The sequence below is a fragment of the Myodes glareolus genome, chromosome 5 (genome assembly GCF_982192425.1).
Source record: "Myodes glareolus chromosome 5, mMyoGla1.1, whole genome shotgun sequence".
Taxonomy (NCBI): domain Eukaryota; kingdom Metazoa; phylum Chordata; class Mammalia; order Rodentia; family Cricetidae; genus Myodes; species Myodes glareolus.
This window is the reverse complement of record NC_142030.1, coordinates 66,743,749-66,763,448: the sequence shown is the minus strand read 5'-3', so window position 1 is coordinate 66,763,448 and position 19,700 is coordinate 66,743,749. Positions and strand designations below refer to the sequence as shown.

At 45.1% G+C, this 19,700-nt stretch overlaps 1 protein-coding gene across 6 annotated transcripts in view; it reads left to right on the top strand.

Moving 5' to 3' along the window:
• Sec16b (SEC16 homolog B, endoplasmic reticulum export factor) overlaps positions 1 to 19,433 on the top strand; it is a 60,524-nt gene extending 41,091 nt beyond the window's left edge. For 4 of the 6 annotated variants that reach the window (XM_087906376.1, XM_048421000.3, XM_087906374.1 and 1 more), the window contains exons 14-26: positions 1,338 to 1,449; positions 3,079 to 3,184; positions 8,451 to 8,591; positions 9,705 to 9,818; positions 10,565 to 10,637; positions 11,740 to 12,051; positions 12,870 to 12,937; positions 15,492 to 15,644; positions 15,812 to 15,910; positions 16,489 to 16,600; positions 16,729 to 16,808; positions 17,704 to 17,802; positions 18,291 to 19,433. In XM_087906376.1, the coding sequence (XP_087762502.1) occupies positions 1,338 to 1,449; positions 3,079 to 3,184; positions 8,451 to 8,591; positions 9,705 to 9,818; positions 10,565 to 10,637; positions 11,740 to 12,051; positions 12,870 to 12,937; positions 15,492 to 15,644; positions 15,812 to 15,910; positions 16,489 to 16,600; positions 16,729 to 16,808; positions 17,704 to 17,802; positions 18,291 to 18,362 (1,541 nt within the window). In that variant the 3' untranslated portion in view covers positions 18,363 to 19,433. The remainder of the gene's footprint in view (positions 1 to 1,337; positions 1,450 to 3,078; positions 3,185 to 8,450; positions 8,592 to 9,704; positions 9,819 to 10,564; positions 10,638 to 11,739; positions 12,052 to 12,869; positions 12,938 to 15,491; positions 15,645 to 15,811; positions 15,911 to 16,488; positions 16,601 to 16,728; positions 16,809 to 17,703; positions 17,803 to 18,290) is intronic. The other 2 variants (XM_087906377.1, XM_087906378.1) reach the window with 2 other exon arrangements.
• Positions 19,434 to 19,700: the final 267 nt, after the last annotated feature.

The following is a 19,700-nucleotide window of genomic DNA, read 5'->3' as shown; positions in this document are numbered from 1 at the left end:
AGAATTCCCTTTGCCAGCTTTGTTTGGTTTTTATTATTTGTTTCCCTGAATCCCCACTGGGAACTTTGTTTGCCATTGCTGTATAGCTTTCTCGCCACAGGTAAGACTCCTTTACCTGGAGCTAACACAGGGGCATGCCTCTTCCTATTGTCTCACGACCTTTAGTGGCCCAAGGCCATCAGATGGGAAATATCTAAACTACCTTGGTGATTCTGCCTTTGTTTCTATTATCTGTCTAAACGTGTCCTTACAAGCATTTGACGATTGTAGTATATTCCAGATCACTACTGTGAAAATTTGGTCTGGACAGAAGTTTAGAAACCATGGTGTTCTTTGTGGAATGTTGCGAAAAATAATTGCCTGCTAAATTGGAAGCAGCCACATATAAGGTTGTGACAAGTGATGGCTGTCACCCAGCTGCCTCACTAAAAGGGCATCCATGTTTTTTGGGTATCGGACTCTGTGTTTGGTACTTTGCCCGCTGTATCAGTCACCTTCTATGACAGGACGGCCAGCAAAACCTTAAGCAAAGAAGGATTACTTTGGCTCACAGTCGTAGGGAACACAGTCTATTGCAGCCCCAGTGTGCAGTGATTAGAGGCCTGGTATTCCCTGTCAGGAAGTAGGGACAGTGATGGGGCTCAGCTTGCTTCCTCCTTCCCTCTCTTTGTATTCAGCCCTAGATCCTAGCCTAGAGGATAGCTCCTCCTACACTACAAACAGGCCTTCCCTACTCAGTAAACCTCCCTGGAGACATGCTCAAGGGCACACCCAGGGGGGTGGATCTCCTAAGTTATTCCAATTCTATTTAAGGTGACCATGATGATTGAGTGTCACCACCTACTTAATTCAATTTTAAGGCAGTGGAAATGTATGGAGAACATTAAAAAAAATCAGGAAACAATTTGGTAATTGATGTGATTTTTATTAGTGCAGGAAAAGCGTTTGGCTGTCCAACCTTAGCAGATCAAGGAGTCACACCCCATGAGGATGTTTTAAATCCATTTCTGAAGTTCCACTTTACTTTCGTATAGGCATCTCCTTTCACATCTCAGCCTCAGGAAGGACCATGACTCTTAGAAAATTCTCAAAGAAAAACCCATCAGGGGAATGTGAGATAGCACTCAGTGTGGCTGATGAGAATTGAAATGCAATAGCTTCAGTCAAAAATGCTGCTGTGGGAGAGAGCGGGTCGGACGTGTCTGTGACTTACGCCACGAGAACGCCCCTGGTTTATTCTCGCGAGGTTTTTGCACTCTTTATTTCTCTCTGTTCTACTCAGATGCTGGGCCCCACAGGGTGCGGTTTCTGACGGGGTTCTTGTTCTCTTCCTGCAGCTGGGAAAGGGCTTGTGGAGGCATCTCACTTCTGCTATCTCACGGCTCACGTGCCCTTTGGCCACTACACGGTGAAGACAGACCATCTGGCCTTGCTGGGCAGTAGCCATAGGTATGTGACTTTTGCAGGGGAAGGGCATGGCAAAGATGTTCTTCCTGGATTGTTTTAGCCCTTGCTGGTTTCCAGGGCTTCACTATTCATTTTCTTGTGTAAATTTCAGCTTACTGCCTGCTCTTCCTCTATATCTCCTGCACACTTCTAGGCAAGGTGACCAGAGGGTGCCACATCACACCACCAGAGGGCCTGAACCGGTACCTTTGGTGTGTATTGTACCCTGATGGCCACTGGGTGGCAGCCTAGCTCCACAACCAGCGATAGTATAGAAAGAAAAATGAAAAGAGAAAATTTACAAGTAGTCTGTTTTGGGGAGCCCTGGGCCTGTTCTGAGAGCCTACTCTTTGGAATCGCCACACTACTTCAATGCATTAGTGTGAGCACAAGCTCTTTGGAGCCTGTCCCATTGGTTACTTGTTGTGTGGGAGCCGTACATCAGGATTTTTATGCTGAGAGAACCGCAGAGCCCCGGAGGAGTGAGCCGACATAGATAAACTTGTCCTGGTGGCCCTCACTGTTCTGGATCTTTCTATCACTTCTCTCGATAGTTAGGATTTCTGAGCAGTCATGGTATTATGGTCCTGGAATTCCAGTAGTCAAGAGGTATAGACAGGAGGATTATAGCAAGATCAGTTCTAGCCTGGGCTACACAGTGAGTTGGAGGCTAGCCAGCCAGCGGGGCTACCGACCTGTCTGAACAGAGAATAAGAAAACATTTCTGAGATGTGGCACCATCAGTTCCTTTGCACGGTTTCTTTTGTTACAGATTTACCTTATATTTAAAAAAAAAACAACAAGGTAAATAAAGGAGGGAAAGCAGGGAACAGACAGACTGAAAGCCTCCTCTAAGGTGGCATCTAGGGTACCACGGGGTTCAGACAGACTGCAGCAGATGAACTCATAGCTGGTGTCCTCTACCACTGTGGTAATGTGCCCACTTCATAGACCCTTCTCTTGAGAGTCTGGGCTCAGACAGCATAGTCAGCTTCTCATGTCGGGGCCAAATAAGACTGTAGAGGTACCTGGGTTAATATGTCTCCTCTTTGTTGTCTATGAATCCTGGGGAAGTTTCTGGAAATATGTTAGCTTCTGGAAATATTTCTGGTGGCAGCTGGCAAGCTACGGAGGGAATCTGAGGATTATTTATACCGAGACTTTTGTTGCCCCTCGTCACAGTCACCATTGTTTTCACTCTCATTGGCCGAATCGCCTTCCTGTGCAAGACCCGCCATTTTCTTCTGGCTCAGGTGTCCTGCTCAGTCTCTACCAGACTGTCTGTGGGGCTCCTGAACTCTGCGGCTTTCTCTTCTGCTCTGGTGCGCTTGGGCTGATCTGCCTTTCCTGGGGTGTGCCAGGCCCCGGGCCGAAGGCTAGGTTTCAGTATGTCAAGGTGGGAGAATTGCAGTGTCCCACCTGCTACTAAGGAAGCCGCAGGACCTCCTTCCCACGGGCAGGTTCTTTAGGAACAGCTGGTACAGCGCTCATTTCATTGTTTCCCCAAACCTAAGGGGATGAAGGGCAAGGAGGAAGTGTATCCGCCTTGGGTCCCCAGTCTTTTTCTTCTCTTGGAGATGCTTGTGAGCAGCACCCCATCTTACCTTTGTAATTGTTATTTCCTGGTTCTAGTCAAGAGTTTTTGAAGTTTGCAACAACCGAGGCTATCCAGAGGACAGAAATCTTCGAGTACTGCCAGATGCTGGGCCGCCCCAAGTCCTTCATCCCTTCTTTCCAGGTAACTGAACCCGGAAGGGACCGTCAGCTTAGTTCTGGGCAGCCAGGTTTTCAGCTTTGCTGTTTGGCATCTGGTACCTCCGGCCAAGTCATTTTTCCTCAGTGTGGGAAGACTTAGGATCCCTCCCCATGTCCCTGGAAGGTTGAATTTTACAAAATTAAAGTAAAACCCTTTGGTGGTCTCTGCTGGAGGTTTTTTGCTTCACTCTGGACACATGGAAATCTTGCTGCAGTTCTGCCTCTGCCTTGCTCTGCTCCTGCTGCCTTGGGTTCTTCTTGTCCAGCACGTCCTCTCTCTCCTCTTCAACTGGCTGCTCAGCTTCTCCCCTCCTCACCAGGCCTCTTTCCTTGGGAGCCCCCTCCTGCTCTGTCCTGGGTCAACTATCTCCTCCCTCTTAGGGCTTAAGCTGAGCAAGTGGCAAGCACACTGCCAAGTTCTGTTCTCTCGTCTCAGCCTGCATTTGACGTCTCGTTGTTTTCTTTTGTCCATAGTGACTGCTGCTGGCATTGCTTCTGCCCCCAGTCTGATCTCCCATGAGTTTGAGACCTGGCACCTAGTAGCCTTTTCTCATCTTTCTTGCTGGTGTGGAGTGTAAGCTTTCCTAGAGCCTGTGCTGTAAACTGGCCTAAAACTGAGGTAGTTTGTTTCTGTGCTTGGGACAGGACTATTCTAGGCACAGCCCTGGCTCCAAGGCTCTCAGCTCACATTTACTAGACACTACTCTTTGTTTTCTTTCCTTTTTATGGGTAGATACCTTTCTTCTCTGCCTTGAGCATCCTCTTCAGGCCTGAGTGTAACTAGTCTTTCTCTGTCCCATCAGTCAGCTCCCAAATAAAGATGCGGAAACTTCTTATTAATTATGAAAGCTTGGTCTATAACTTAGACTTATTCCCAACTAGCTCTTATATTTTAAATTAATCCATAGTTTTAAATCTATGTTCTACTATGTGACTTTTTACCTTTATTTCCGTCTGCACCTCTGATTTGTTATGTGACTCCTGGCATTTTCCTCTGTGTGCCTACATTTATCTGCAGTTCCTCTCTTTGCCTGGAAGTCCCACCTACTCTCCCTGCTTAGCTATTGGCCATTTGGCTTTTTATTAAACCAACCACAGTGACACATCTTTACACAGTGTAATCAAATATCTTGCAACATTTTCTTTTTTTGTCTAAATAAAAAGAAAGGTTTTAACTCTAGCACAATAAAACTATATTTAATAAGAACAATTATTAGGTAGCAATTACATTTACAATGTCCAGCCCATTTGTATTTGGCAACTTTAGAGAAAATTCTCTATCATTTGTCCTATCTTTCAAGTTCAAAGTTTTATACTTAAACCACTTTTTATCATTACTTGTATTAGCAACCCAAAACTATAGTTTTAGACCTAAAAACATTTTCTTAGATAAATAATTTAAACTTTTATGTTTCTCCACCTTATAAACTTTACATCTCTTATGCAAGTTTTTTTCCTGAATTTTGGTAACAAGGAAAACTGTAACTATAAGTATCTCATCTTCAACTCCATCAGAGACCCAGGAAAGAGATAATATTACCTGACTAAACAGGAAGTGCAGAGAAAGCAACTTACAAAACTATAGAAATGACAGAATCATCTGGCTGCTTTGACAGTCACCTAAGTTTTCCCTGTACTGTTGGGGCATCTGTATTTGGTCTACAGGCCTGGAATATCTTACATACTTTTCTATGAAGCAGCAATTTTGAAGAACTGTCCCACCTTGTCTTGGCAAAGTTCAGTCTTTTTCCTTTGTGTCCTGCTTGTCTAATTTGTACAGTATACTGTTGGCAGTTGAGGCAAGGGTAATTTCTTGACCAAATGACTAGTTTTGCCACACACACAATGAAAGAAAACTCCATATGGAGATTAGATATGTCTCACTGTCATGAAAAGCCTTATTATCAAAACATTTTAAATGACATATTCTGTAGGTTTTTTTGAAGTATTTGAAGACCACTTATCTATTTAAAATATATCTCTTTGACCCTGAAAACATGCATAGCATAACTATAAGTTTGACTGTTATAGAAGACTAACTACCAACCTGTTTTTATCTATTATTCTAAATAGCTTTCAAGAACTAAAACTTTACATTACATCTTTAAATGAGCTGTATAGATATAATACCTTAAACAAGAGTAGAAACATATATACAGTATAGCAAAAATAGCCTTAAATTTGTGTCAACATACAAAAATCCATACCAACAGAAAATATTTGAGATGAGTAGTTGTTCAAAAGTAGGCTCAACAATTCACCCTTTTATCCCATCATTTTTATACTGTATCCCCCTTTTACTCTTCAGAAAGAGATTCCTGAATCTAATCTCCTTTGTTCAGCTTTTCTCCCAATCATGACCAATAGCAACTTGTAACCAATCCCCCTAACCAGTGACAAATACCTATAACCCACAATGACCCAAAACCACTCACCCCACTTCTTGGGAATGTGGACATTGTGTCCTCGAGACTGTTACCTGTTTTCTGGGGGCCAACAGCATCTCCAGGCGACCCTGAGAAAATTGAGATAATGGTGAAGTCCTAAGAAAACTAGCTATAACATTGTTGTCTAATCTCTATATGATGGGAAAGTGGAAGGCTTATCTGAAGTCCTGGCTAGAATAGTTTATGAGGCTGGACCATCTCAGCTAGCAGCTTTGAAGTTGTTGTGATTGCAGAACTCTGAGGAAACTGCAACAGAGGCACTATGAAAGGCTGGATCACCCGGGCCACCCATTTTCATTGGTGTCTAATACCCTTGTTCTGAAAAATTTCAAAGGTAATATACATATTTGCATTAACATAAGTATGGACTGTGTGTTATACACAAGCCATACAGAGATGATTTTTTGTTTTATGCTTAAGAAGGTAAAAGATATCTGCCAACTGTATAAGTTTGTTTGGGCTGTATAACCAAACCTCTGTCCATGCCATTTGAAAGGATGGCGTGTGATAATGAGTCATGAAGACTCTGTAGCCAACAAGATTTATCATGTCTCACCCAGTCTCAGAGCTGTTCCCATAGCAGAGGGACCAGCATATACATCACCTATCCTGTAATCTGTCTTGGTTTCTTTTTTATGTCTGTAGCTTAGATTTTTAGGAGGTCTCCCCCAATCAAATCTGATCTTCATTAATTTTGAAGAAAGCCATAACTTCTTGTTTCCTGTAGAAACAAAAGCAAAACTTCTTCCCTCAGTACAATATATTTTTTGACTTTCATTTTGAAGTTAAGGCATTCTTAAAATATATTTATTGGTTGGTTTAATTTAGCAGTTTTCATAATCCAATCTCTCTCAGCAGATACTGTTTTTCTTTGTTCATTAGCATTTAAAAAAATTTCAAAGTCAATAAAGCAACATACAGGATCCAGACATGCTATGTATTTCCCATTTTATGTGGCTTATTCTTTCTATATTACTTTATTTTTTTCTTTAAAGACTTTATTTGACTTTTTAAACTATTTATTTTTTAATGCCTATACACATTTTCATTTCTTTCTTTAGAATCTAAGCACATTTTAAAACGTACCTTTTTAGAGGTTTTCTGTGTCTGGACTGGCTTTACTAAGTGCCTGCAGTGTTTTCTGACCATGTGAGATAAATCTTAAACTGCATGTCAGCCCTGCATGGGTTCAGCTTAGTGCATGGTGCTGCAGCCTGCAGGCAGCAGCCGGGAGCCACATCTGTGTGTTCTGTGGCCTGCCTGAGAGACTGGGAGACTAGCAAGCCATGTCTGGCTCCATGTTTGTGTGTTTGGAACTTTGCTTTTTAAACTTTCTCAGGTCCTATGGGGAAATATATACCCATGTTGGGTACTATATGTATTAAGTCTTTCTCTGTCCCACCAGCCAGCTCCCGAATAATAATATAAAGACCTTATTAATTATGAAAACTCAGCCTATAGCTTAGACTTATTTCCAACTAGCTCATATATTTTAAATTAAACCATAATTTCAAATTTACATCCTACCGTGTGACTTTTTATATTTCTTTCATTCTTTATCTCTGACTTATCTGCGACCCCTGGTGTCTTCCTCTGGGTGCCTAGATTCGTCCCAGTTCCTCTCTTCGCTTGGAAGTCCTATGTAGTCTCCCTGCCTAGCTATTGGTCATTTAGCTTTTTATTAAACCAGTCACAGCGACACATCTTTACACAGTGTAACGAAATATCTTGCAACATCAGAGACCTTTTCTAATGATTGGATGTCCTTCAGTGCCTGCTGTTGAGAATGAACATAGCTATAATAGCAACACATAACAGTACAAAACATGCAACCTTGGAATGAATCACTGTATTGTAAATAAATAGCCCATTTAATTTCTCTTCTTTGAGAGTTTTCACAGGACTAACTGCTCTTCTACATGGCTTCTGCACAGGCACTTTGGTTTCTTTTCTCTTTCTTCTTCATTTATCCTACCCACAAACTCTGTTGGCACTGCTCTGGGCTGAGAATCATAACATAGCTATTTTTATTGACTGTTTCCCATACTCAGCATTGTATACTTTGCGTCTTGAATATTATTTCTAATCCTATGGGGTTTCCCCTTTTGCAAAAGAGGTAATTGAGGCTCAGAGGGTTTGGTATGTTCCCAGCTCATTTGTGCACACCATCTGTTCTAAGTACTTTGTGTGAATCACCTCATTTTATCTTTATAGCTTTCAAAGAAATAGGTGGTATTGTTCATGCCATAATGGGGGAACTGAGTCACAGAAAAGGAAGGGAACTAGCCCAAATGTCCCACACCTAGTATGGGCTTGGATTGGATCGGTTTTGTTTACACCAGAAGCATCATATTTGATCTCGCCCTATAGCGTCTTCTCTGAAGGCCCCTGCCCACTCCTGCATTTCCTCTGCGCTTCCGTCTGGACTCAACGCCCTTTGCAGAGGGTCTCATTTTGTATCTTCATGTGGACCCTTGTGCCTGGGACGGTACTTCATGTGCCCAGGCTCCCTGTGATGTGTACTGTTAGATAAAAGGGCTGCCTGTCCAATGGAGCATGGGAAGATGCGTTGATGTGACCCCCCCATTCCTTTTCTCCATAATGCAGGAACTGTATGTAGGCTGGATTTGGAGTTGTGCCCATATACAGATAAATTGCCCCAAATGGCACAGGGCCCTTGCTATTTGGATGCCAGAGTGAGCGGAAGCTGGCAGTCAGCTGACTTCCAAGAAGTCTTATCTCCATTTCTCTCCCCCTCTCCTGCCTGGATGGACTCATCACTGGCCCGGTTTCTCTTTGCAGGTGTATAAGCTCCTTTATGCTTCCCGTCTGGCAGATTATGGCCTGGCATCCCAGGCCCTGCATTACTGTGAAGCCATTGGTGAGGCTGTCCTGAGCCAGGGAGGGAGCAGTCACCCTGTGCTATTAGCACAGCTCATCAAGGTGAGCTTCTCAAAGGGGTCTCTGTGGGTGTTTTATCTTCAGCGTTCAGGGAAGCCATTGCAGAGAGGCTTAGACTCCACGTTTCATCTTCTTTGAACAAGCTGCGAAATTGGAGACCACAGCTGTCTTTGACCATGTATGCATGCCCCGATGTGATAAGCAGAAGCCTGCCTGCACAAAGAACAACTGGCCGGACAGGGGGCGGTCGGGCTGGGGAACCGGAAAGCGGGCATTGTTTCGCTTGAGAAGTTCCATGCCTCTGCTTTCCTGGTACAGTTAAACTGCTAGCTGTGGTGGGCTGTCCTGATTACCAAAGCAGGCCTTCGAAAGTAGATTTCAGTGATTAAAACAGGAAATGATCCTTATTAAAATACTTTTAAATGCATAGAATATTTTATCACGTGTGGGACACATAAAAAAAAAGAAAGAAAATAAAAACATACCAGCCCTTAGTTCCTTGGGAAGAAAACAACAATCAGGCAAATAGTTGTTCCAATTAACTGAAGAAAAACTCCATTAGCCAGAGAGTAGAAGGCGCTGTGCGCTTCAATTTGCATGTTGCTTTACACGAGGCCCACGTGTGAGATTCTGTAACCAATAAAGTCTGTGCCGCAGAGGTCCCCTTCCCCCCCATGTGCTGACATTTCAGCTGGAGGATTGATGGTCCAGATACAGAGCATGATGATGCCTCGAATCAGAAAGCAGCATCAGGTTGTTAGCGATGTAGATCGGAGCTCCTTCCTGCCCAGGCCAGAACCAGAATTAGCATGAACAAGATGCCCATGTTTCCCACATTCCCATTCTAGAGGTTTCTTGCGGAGAAGACAGCTTTGTAGAGCACAAAGCTGAGGAACTATTTTTTAACTCTCATATTTGGGGGAAATAATGCCAAAATGGGTTGCTTATTTATTTATGCTGCAATTTTGGGAGGAGATCGGCTGAATTTGTTATTTCTCGATTATTCTTTATAATGTGATGTGCGAGTGAATTACGACTCCATCTCCCTCCTTCTTATTGCCTCTTTCCCCTGGTGTCTTCCCTGGTGCCCCATTTCTCTCTCTTCTCGTCCTCTCTCACTTTCTACCCCCTGGCCCACCTGGAAACTCGGCTCAGCTTGCAGAGAAACTGAAGCTGTCAGACCCTCTGGTTTTAGAAAGACGCGCTGGGGACAGGGAGCTGGACCCAGACTGGCTAGTACAACTGCGGAGGCGGCAGAAGGAACGGGAGGTGAGCAGGGTGGTGCGGGGTCACATAGACTGGACACAGAGGGCCCAGTTCCCAGCCCTGGGCATCTCCTATCACTTCTGAGGCAAGGTCAATGTCCCCAATGTTGGAATTCAGAGGTTTCTGTTCACTGCATTTTCCTTTGTTTGCCTAGTGCCACAGGGGGGCGCTCTTCCCAGCCACTCTTGCCACTCTGTCTCTTCACAGCCATCAAAGCTTCCCCATCTCCGTTAGGAACAATGGATCACAGTGGACCTGTGTCACTTTCATGTAATGTAGGGCAATTGCTTAAAAGACTTCCGGGCCTTTCCTTTTTGTTCTGACAATTGCAAAAGCTGCTGGCCATAATCAGAAGAGTAATTGGAGCAGGGCCTCCCCATTTCCTTTCTTCCACTCTGCTCTGAAGACAGGACAAAGTGGGTTTTTAAATGTACACTGCCCTTTCACCTTCCCTGGGTAGCGAATTCTGAGGCCCACAGTTTAGTTCCTTGCTTTGGCCCCTCACTCTGGGGAGGATGCTGACACTGGCTGTAGCTATCCTGGCCTGCTCTGAGCTGAGCACGGAGACCTAAGAAACAGTGTCTCATCTGCATGACTCTGGGCCCTGGGCATCTCAGTGGCGTTTCCTTGTCTGGCCATGGCTATTCCCTCGGGACATTTCTTATTAACTAAGTTTCCCCATTACCTTGTCTTCTGCCCTGATTTTCTTTATATTGTTTAAAAAAGGATTTTCACTTTATTTCAAACAGCAAAGTAAAGCAGGAGACCTTGGAGACCTCAATTCTACTCATTCACATATTTATGGAGCTAGAGGAACAACAGGTACTGTGCGCAAAGCTCTGACTGCTATAATGTGACTAAAATACTTTCAGCCACACCCACACGTCCCGTTCCTTCATGTCTTCTTTGTCTGGGAATTAGGCCCATTGATCCAGACTGCCTTTTCTGACTGGCCCTTGCTGGGCTTACACACCTGGACACATCCGAATTCCTGTAGCATGAAGGTTTTTTACTTTGTAGGCTGGGTTTTCAAATACTTGACTATTCCATGTTTTTTATTGCTAGCTAATTGCTTCACTTGTGTGAATACCTTGCTCCCAGTTAGATATCTTTCTTGAGTCCAGAGAGTATACATTATTAGTATTTTATATTAGTGTTCTAGACATTGGAAGAATGAAGATTTTGAGCTTTCAATCAGCCATATAAGTTTCAAAGTGTTTTCTTAACCTCCTTATTCCTCCCCCAGCATGCCTCTAAGTGTCCAGTCAGTAGGAGTTAAATTCCAAATTAACTCCATACATTTCCCTGAAGTCATTCCCCTTTGTCTCTTGCCTTCTCTTGCTTGCTGGATGGGCAGAATGTAAGGGGAGGTTTTGGCTTCTGTTTCCTGTCTTTTTGAGAGCCTGTCTGGGTGTTTCTACATGATGGCGTTCTTCCAGCCCTGGAACATAAAGGCTGGCACTCCACAACATCCCTGTACCCTCGGGCCAAGCATTTCTCACACCCACACCTTGATTGATCAGACCAGCAAGGCCCCTTCCAGGGCAAATAGACCCCAATTCTTTACAACTAAAGTTATCATTTCTAGAATGTCATTCAATTTTCTTTCAACTGTGAGCTTTTAAAGTCTAATGAGGCCTGCTTAAAGTAGAATGTGTAAACACCCAAATACTAAAAGGTGTAGAGTTCAGTCGGATGCCAATTCTGGCCTCTCAACCCATAGGAGAAAGGCCCTGAGATCATCCCAGAGTGGAGGGCACCATTCTGAAGGCAGCAGGGAGGGAGTTACTGTTTGCCAGTGCTTTGTTTGCTGCTGTTAGGAAGCCGCACGGAGCAGCCAGTCTGTGTGATTGCTTTGTGGAGAGGGCAAGAGCAGGAATGGCTGAGAATGATTTGTCTGTAACTGCCACGTCATCTTCCTTAGACAATTCCTACCAGGATCTTCCAGGATATCAAAGCTACGCGGGAGACCCTGGGTACAGCTCAGCCCCGTGGCCGACGCCTGAGCAGACTGGCCTGACCCAGCCCATCCCTCAGCAGCCTTTGCCCCCACAGCGAGATCCCTACTCAGAGAGAGAAGATTTGGGGCACATGGGGACCCCGGTGCCTCTTTATTCGGTTCCTGCAACCCACATGTCAGTGACCAGTGGCGATGGCAGCAACCACAGTGTGGCGGTGACAGGGGCTCCTGGAGCAAGGGCTGGGGAGGAAATGCCGCGGACACATCCTTCCCTTGGTAAGACCTGCCAGCCAGGGGGAGGGTGGAAGTCTTGGTGGTAAAGAGGCAAGTGAGGGAGGCATGGGGGACCGACTGGAGGAAGGGGGCTTGGAACTAACAAAGGCACATGGGGAATACACTTTTGCTCTGCTCTGGCTAGCCTGAAGGAGTGTGTTCTCTTCTAGCCCACACACCTCAATACGGGAAAAAGCAGAGCAGGACAGACATCACTATTCTGTCTTTTCCTTGGAATATGTAGTTTGACATACCAAGGTTACAAAGCAGTGACGAAAATGCCCCATGTCTCATGGATAGTGGTCATGGGGCTTCTTTGTGGCATCATCTTTGACCCAGGAGCTTATTGACAGAACCTGTGACTGGGACTGTATTCCTAGTCTGGTTCGACATTTCTTCAGGCCTGAAGGCCTTGGGGAGAAGGAGCCTACACGTGGGGGAAAGGCACTGAGGGATGCGAGGGAATTTCTGGGTACCACAAAGGAAGATTAGACCACAGCCCCTTAACATAAAGCCTTAGCCGAGATAGAGATCCGCATGGAAGGAGGGTAGGGAACAGCCCCTGAGATCTAGCTCTATGCTGCTGTGACTTCTTACATACCTATGGAACAATCTTGGTGTTTAGCAGGGAGAGTTGGGTTGACCAGTGTGTCACGAGGTGGCCTGAATTGAGTGGAGCCGAGCAAGTAGATTTTGCATTTGCGGTGACCTGCTCGTGGTATAAACTCTTACCACTTAAGCCACTGGGTCCCCGTTTCCTTTATTCAAGATGGGTAGGAAGAGCACAAATTGAGGCTCTTTGTTTTTCTCTGGTGCTTTAGGGGAGAACACAGCCCCTCAAGAGCCCCTACAAGATCCCGATGGTCTAGAAGTTGTTTCCAGTCCTCAGGTGAGTAGACAGTAGGAGAACTACCGGTAACTACTCCAAGGCATCTGCCGTTTGCTATTGGCCCCTGGTTTCTCAGCCACACCCAGGCTCCCCTCAGGCATTGGGAATGCTTTCTTCTACCTTGTGCAAATCGTTCCTTGTTTCTTTTCATCTGAAACCCCGAGAGTTGGAAAGGAGGCTGTGTTCGTGAGATGCTCAGTCCCGCCCACCGCCCAGCCTGTGTCTCTGGGGACAGAGCAGCACAGAGCAGTAGAGACGGCTGAGAGGTGGCTCTCTGTTCTTCCGCACCCTCTTCTTCCATGTTGAGGAGCAGCACTGGTGTTTGTTTTGACATTCACCTTGGTTTCTGTCAGATCTCTATGTTAGGACTGAGAGTACCTGATGTCTCTTCTGCCCAATTCTTCTTTCTACCTATTGCCGACAGACTGCACAGCACTCAGCTCTGATGCCAAACAAGATATTCTGCAGCTTTAAACGATTACATCACATAGTTTTTTTAAGTAGCAATGGGCTATAGATCTTTTGCTTTTTTTAAATTTAGATTTATTTATTTTTTATGTGTATGTATGTTTTGCCTGCATGTATGTCTGTGTACCATGTGTGTGCCTGGTACCCTCAGGGGCCAGAAGAAAGAACCAGATCTCCTGAAACTGGAGTTATGGATGATTATGAGCCACCATGTGGGCACTGGGAATTGAACCCAGGTCTTTGGAAGACCAGACAGTGCTCTTAACCACTGAGCAATCTCTCAGCCCCAGGGCTATGGATCTTTTAAAAAATTATATTTTCCTTTTGCAGAAAAAGTAGTATACTATTGTTATAGAAAAATTAAAATGAAGAATCAAGTAAATACTACTCAGAATTTCATAGTAAATGTTTTGGCTCTCCCATTAGTTTTTTCCCCATGTATGTGCATATATGTACATATATGTATATTAATAAATATATATGTACATGCTTTTCAATAGTTAAAACAGGTGTATTTTTTCTACTTGTTATTTAACACCATTTAAGATTTTTTCTATCATTCACAAGTTTATTTTCAGAAATAGTATGACAAGATCCATTGTGTGAAAGTATTCCATTCTTTTGCAAGTGTCTGCCAGACTCTAACAGCATGCCAGGCACTGTGGTGGGGCTGGGCATGCATCAGTGGACAGATAGAGCCAATCTGATGGAGGGAACTAGAGAGGAACAGCACCATGCAGTGGGTGGCGAGGAGAGATCAGGGCCATGTCTCCCAGGAAGTGTTTGAGCAGAGATCAGAGGACAGCATGGAAACGAGTCAGGTGACTGGGGAGCGAGTATCCCTGCATGGACACACTTGGATTCGTGAAGGAAGATCCCTGCTAGACTGTGGAGTGCGCAAGGGAGGGGACCTAGAAACAGGCCTTTTCTTCTCTGCTGTTTCCCCTCCAGCCCCTCCTTTTCTGCTGTGCTTTTCCATTCCCTGCCTCCTTTCTTTTACTCTTACACAGCACAGACTGTGGCCAACCTAGGATATAGGCTCTTGTCTCTGTCTTGACTTACTGAATTGGAAGAGATTCTTAGGAGGAAAGGCAGGTTAGAGTTCCCTCTCTGTGTTTTACCAACTGTGTGTCGTCGGGCATGGCTGCTTGCTGGTTTTCTCATATTTGAAACTAAATGATAATAATAGCGCACTTCTCACGGTGCTGTGGAAAGGATTCAGTGGATCGTGATATGGAAAGCACTGAGAACAGTGTCTGATACACTGAAGACATTATAACCATACAAATAAAAAAATGTAGCCCTTCCTATATTTTTGTTATAGTATTTTGCATAGTTTTTTATTAATTATGCTCTATTGAGAATATAAAATGAAAATACAATATAAAGAGCAATATGTTGCATTATTACACTCATATGAGATACCTAGTATAGGCAAACCCAACGAGACAGGCTAGAATGGGGCAGAGGTGGCTGGGGTATGAGGATGGGGCTAGGGAGGTAGTGTTTCTGATGGGATGAGGAGAAATGCTAGGCATTTCTGCTGATATCTGACATCACTGTGCATATACTTAATGCCACTGCGTTAGACATGGTTAAAGTGAACTTTATTGGCTATGCATATTTTACCAGGCTAAGGGGAAGTTAGTAGGAAGTGGGGCGTGGGTGTTTTTGGCTCCCTTCTGGTGTATATGTTCAGTTATTCTTGGGAGAGCCTGTTAGGAAATAAGCTCTGAGGTTAGATGCACTGGCTGCTAACTTTTCTGGCTTTGGAGTGTGAGGGTCTCTCAGAGGCGCCCCCAGAACCTTTTTATCCCCAGCAGTAGCTTCCAGTTCTGGAGACTCTGACCTGGACAGGTTATATGACAGACAAACCCGCAGTGTTAGGGAGGAAATAAAGACTGGGCGGGTCTGGGCTTGTCTTTTCACCTGTGTTCAGGCATTTTCATGGGGAAGACTGCCTCCCTCCCCAGCAGGAAGGGATCTCCCGAGGCTAGCCTTGGGTTCGGAGTGAGAGGTCATATGGACATGTGCTCTGCCGTCTGTTAAACTCCTTGTGAATCTCCGTTGTTTCATTTTATCTCAGGCACCACCAGCTCCCAGGGCTCGAAGGTTTTCTGAGGATTCCACAGTTTCAGCCAAGGAAGATGAGGGGGGATCTTCGGATGGGGCAGACGAACCATCTCACCAAGATACTTCACAGAGAGGAAAGCCAGGGGATGGAAAAGCGGCTACAAAGGTGGAAGACTTGTTCTTTTCTGTATTCCCCAGCTTCATCCCTGTTTCAAACAGTGGATCAGAGTCCAAAGCCACCCCTCCCCCCAACACGCATGCCCGGCTGGACAGCTCTCACAGTTGGTGAGAGAAAAAAGTTCAGTGGCCTTAACAATTCCCCTTGCCCTTCAGAGCTCTGGATTTGGCTGGTTCAGTTGGTTTCGATCAAAGCCTGCCAACAGTGCTTCCCCCTCTGGAGATGAGGACTCCTCGGGCAGCTCTGACTCAGAGGTAACCTCCACAGATGGGCTGGCAACCCCTCCCTGTAGACCCAGAGGAAACCCAAACACATCATAGCTCTGGCATCACACTCTGACTTGGGCTGAAAGAAAGGAGACCACAGGAAATAAATCTGTTTTTAAAGGCAAAAAGCAGAGTGAGACATACCTTGGAAGTCAGACATAGTGGCTCATGCCTGTAATCAAAACTTTTGGGATGCTGAGGCAGGAGTATTGCTTTGAGTTCTAGGACAGCTTGGGCTACATAGTTTGACCTTATTTCACAAAAACAACACACCCACGAGCGCGCACACACGTGCACACACACACACATACACACACACACACACACGAGAGTGAGAGAGGGGAGGAGGGGGAAGAGGACAGAAATATTAGAAAATTAAGATGGAGAACTTTTACTTCAGAGGCTCAGCAACAGGAAGCTGGCCCACATTCTTAGAAGCTTCACAGAAAGAAATGGTGTTGGTGGGGAGTTGCCTACGTGGAGATCACCACTGTGGATGCCAGAACACATGTAGGTTGGCATGAATTTGCTGAGCACTGATGTCATCCCGCCTCTTTCCCACCAAGCAGGAGTCTCCCAGCACATCACCTCCTCACCATACCGGCCTGGGTCTCTCACCAACACCTCCACTTGAGTCCCCATCGCTTTCAGATGCCAGCACCTTCTCCAGAGGCATAGGTACCACCAGTTTTGTCTTTTGGGTCATTTCTGGTGCTTTTGGTGCTCCTAGACTGGCTCTACTCTCTTGGGTGTGGGAACTCCTCAGTTTTGAGCATGTGAGACAGCTCTGATTCCTTGCCTTCTAGGTGGGAGCAATCCACTTGGATCTTTGGACAGCAGTGGGAGAGCTGAGGTCACTGGGATTGGAGGTTTCTCAGGGACACAGGTGAGCAGGCTACGAACTGGGGCCTAGGAGTCCAGAAGACCCCTGTGTGTGTGAGGATTGAATGTCTTCAGCAGCCTGAGGAGCATATATCTCAGGATATGGAGACAACTTCTGAAAGACTTTGCTCCAGCTGCCTATGTAGTACCTCAGCCTGGAGGGTCTAGACAATGGCAGGGCAGGTTCTCACAAATCTAGGGCATGCAGAAGTGCATGGCCAAGGCGCTGCTGGCTGATCTGATTTCTTCTGAGGCTTTCTCTTTGTTTTGCAGCTGGCTGCTCTCCCCATGTCTTCACTGGATCTTTGCTCTGTATATGTCTGTGTTAACTTTCCTCCTTTTGTAAGGACACCACGCTTGTTGGGTGGGGCACCTGTGCAGCTTCTTTAAGGATTCTGTCTCATGCTGAGAAACTGGGACTTTATCATGTGCAGTTTTGGAGGCTCACACTTCAGTCTGTACAGCTTAAATGGAGTTCAGGGACTGACTGCTTCTTCTGGCACATGAGTGGGAAGTGGAGCTCACTCATGTGCACTTGGCCGGGCCTATCATAAATTCTGTACGAATTGTCTATATAGCTAGGGATTTCATGACTATTCCTAGGAAAATGTTTCTATTTCTTGAAGCCTGGTTGGAGTACCCTTGTACTATCTGAGGCCTTTTGAAGAGTTTAATAGTGATTTTAATGTTCTGATGTAATTTATTGTGACTTTTTTCTTCCTACTTTCTTTGGGTCTAAGGGATCCTGTCTCTGAATGGCCATGCCAGGTCCTGGCATTGGTTGTGGCCACTTGAGTTTTATTAGAAAGCCTTCTGTTGTCCAACACTGATTTCTGTGGGAGGTTCTAATCTACCAGGAAGCAGCCATGGATCAGATTCTCTGTTATTTGCATCCACAGGGTGCTTCTTCTGAGTTCTACTCCCAGCCAGGTGCTCTGCCTCCTCCACCCACCTTGCAGGGCGCCGTTCCTCTCTACAATCCGTCTCAGGTCCCTCAGGTAAGGACCATCCTTATGGGAAGGGGTTAAGAGGTCAGGTCATAGAAGGGTGGCACACAATTCCGCTTTTCCACACACCGAATGTGAGTTCCTGGGTAATTAATGAGCCTCTCCTAAGCCTCTGTTTCTACATCAGTAAATTAGAACTAGCAGAAGTTATTGCAAATATAGTATGTTTGTAATATGGTACCTAGAAAATGCTCAAGAAATGTCACAGCTCTGAACATCACTCTTAATCTGTAATTGATCCTGAGACACGAGAGACACAGTGCTGATGTTTCGGTGTGGTCCTGTCTTGGGGTGAGGGGATTCCTGTAAACTTTGAGAGGAACCATACCCTCTGCTCCTCAGTGCCCTAGGATGGCTCCAGATATATTCTTTGGTCTTTGCTCTTTACAGCTGCAGTGGGTACCCTTGCTCAACATGCTAGTCCCATAGTGGAGACATTTTCAGAGCAATCCTCTAGTGTTGTGTCTCTTCTTTTCCAGCTTTCTACAGCTACTAACCTGAACCGGCCAAATCGCCTAGCCCAGCGCCGCTATCCAACCCAACCATGCTGAGAGTGAGCATTTGTTCCAGGCTTGTGAGAATGACCGACCACTCATCCATCCCGGCCTCACCTCATCGCCTGGAGCACCTTTGCTTCCATGGCTCTCCACCTCTCAGTGCCCAGCTCACCTCATTCAGGGACTCACTGTGAACCACGGAACAAGGGCTACCTGGAGTTAAAGGACAGGATCTCCCTAGACTCAACTTGGTCCAGCCTTCAGTTTAGCTTTAGAGTGATAGGAATTATCTCATCGGATGGAGGAGCAGGGGATAATGTCCTCAGTTGATTGTCACGGCAGCAGCACTTGGGGTGGGAGCTTGAGACCCTCAGGAAAATGAGGGTCCTGAGGATCCTATGACAAGAACCAAAATGACACTACCGGGCTATGCAGCAGGGACTCGGAGCAACATCCCAGAATAGCTTGGACTCCTTCCTTCGAATGCTTAAAGACCAGTTTATGGCTCTTGTTAGCAAAGTTTTTACATTGAATTTGATTATTGCTGCCCTTCAGTGATTCCTTTTTCAATGACATTTCAGCAATTTTCCTCCTGGTCCCAGTTTTGAGCACATTTTCTATGTGGTTCAGACTAATTATATTTCTCTCACTTTCTTAGCTGGTCCTATTTTTTCACATTCTGACATCTGGCTATCAAGTTAGATTGCTGTAGGCATCATATTGTCATGGTAACTACTGAACCTAATGATGCAGATGGATGGAACATCAGTATAATAAATAATGGAAAACGTTTCCTAAAAACGTCATCCTTTCCAGAAGAGGGGAGGAATGAGTGTCTCATATTGTTAATACCTGCCTTCCTACCTCAGGCCTTTGCAAATGGATGTTCTGAGGGTCACTGGATGTTCTGAGGGCCCGATGGAGGAGGGAGAGATCTTGGAAATTTCCATTTTTTTCCTTTCAAACCTCAAATAGGAATGATTCTTGCTGTTTGTCAGATTTGCTTCAAATTGCTCCTCACAAAGAACATTTTTTGTATGCGTAATTGTACATAAAAGTTTTGTACTTTAATGTACTATGGTTCTGATGTTGATAGCGATTAAATCCAGATAATTTTATAGCAAATGCTTGTCTCTGGCTGGTTTCTGCAGAGGGAAAAAAATACATTGATGGTCTCTTCCCTGAAGTCTTTCTAATAATGGTTCCATTGTATGATCAGGTGTGAATAGCTAGAAAGAGCCCTTTGTTAATGGAGAATCAAAGACTGGTCCTCTTAACTTCCAGGTCTACTCTAATACTATCATTTTTTTCCAATTTAAGAAGCAGGAACAAAAGCTCCTCTAACCAACTAGTCACTTCGCCAGATGAATGTGGCATATTCTGTTTCTTATT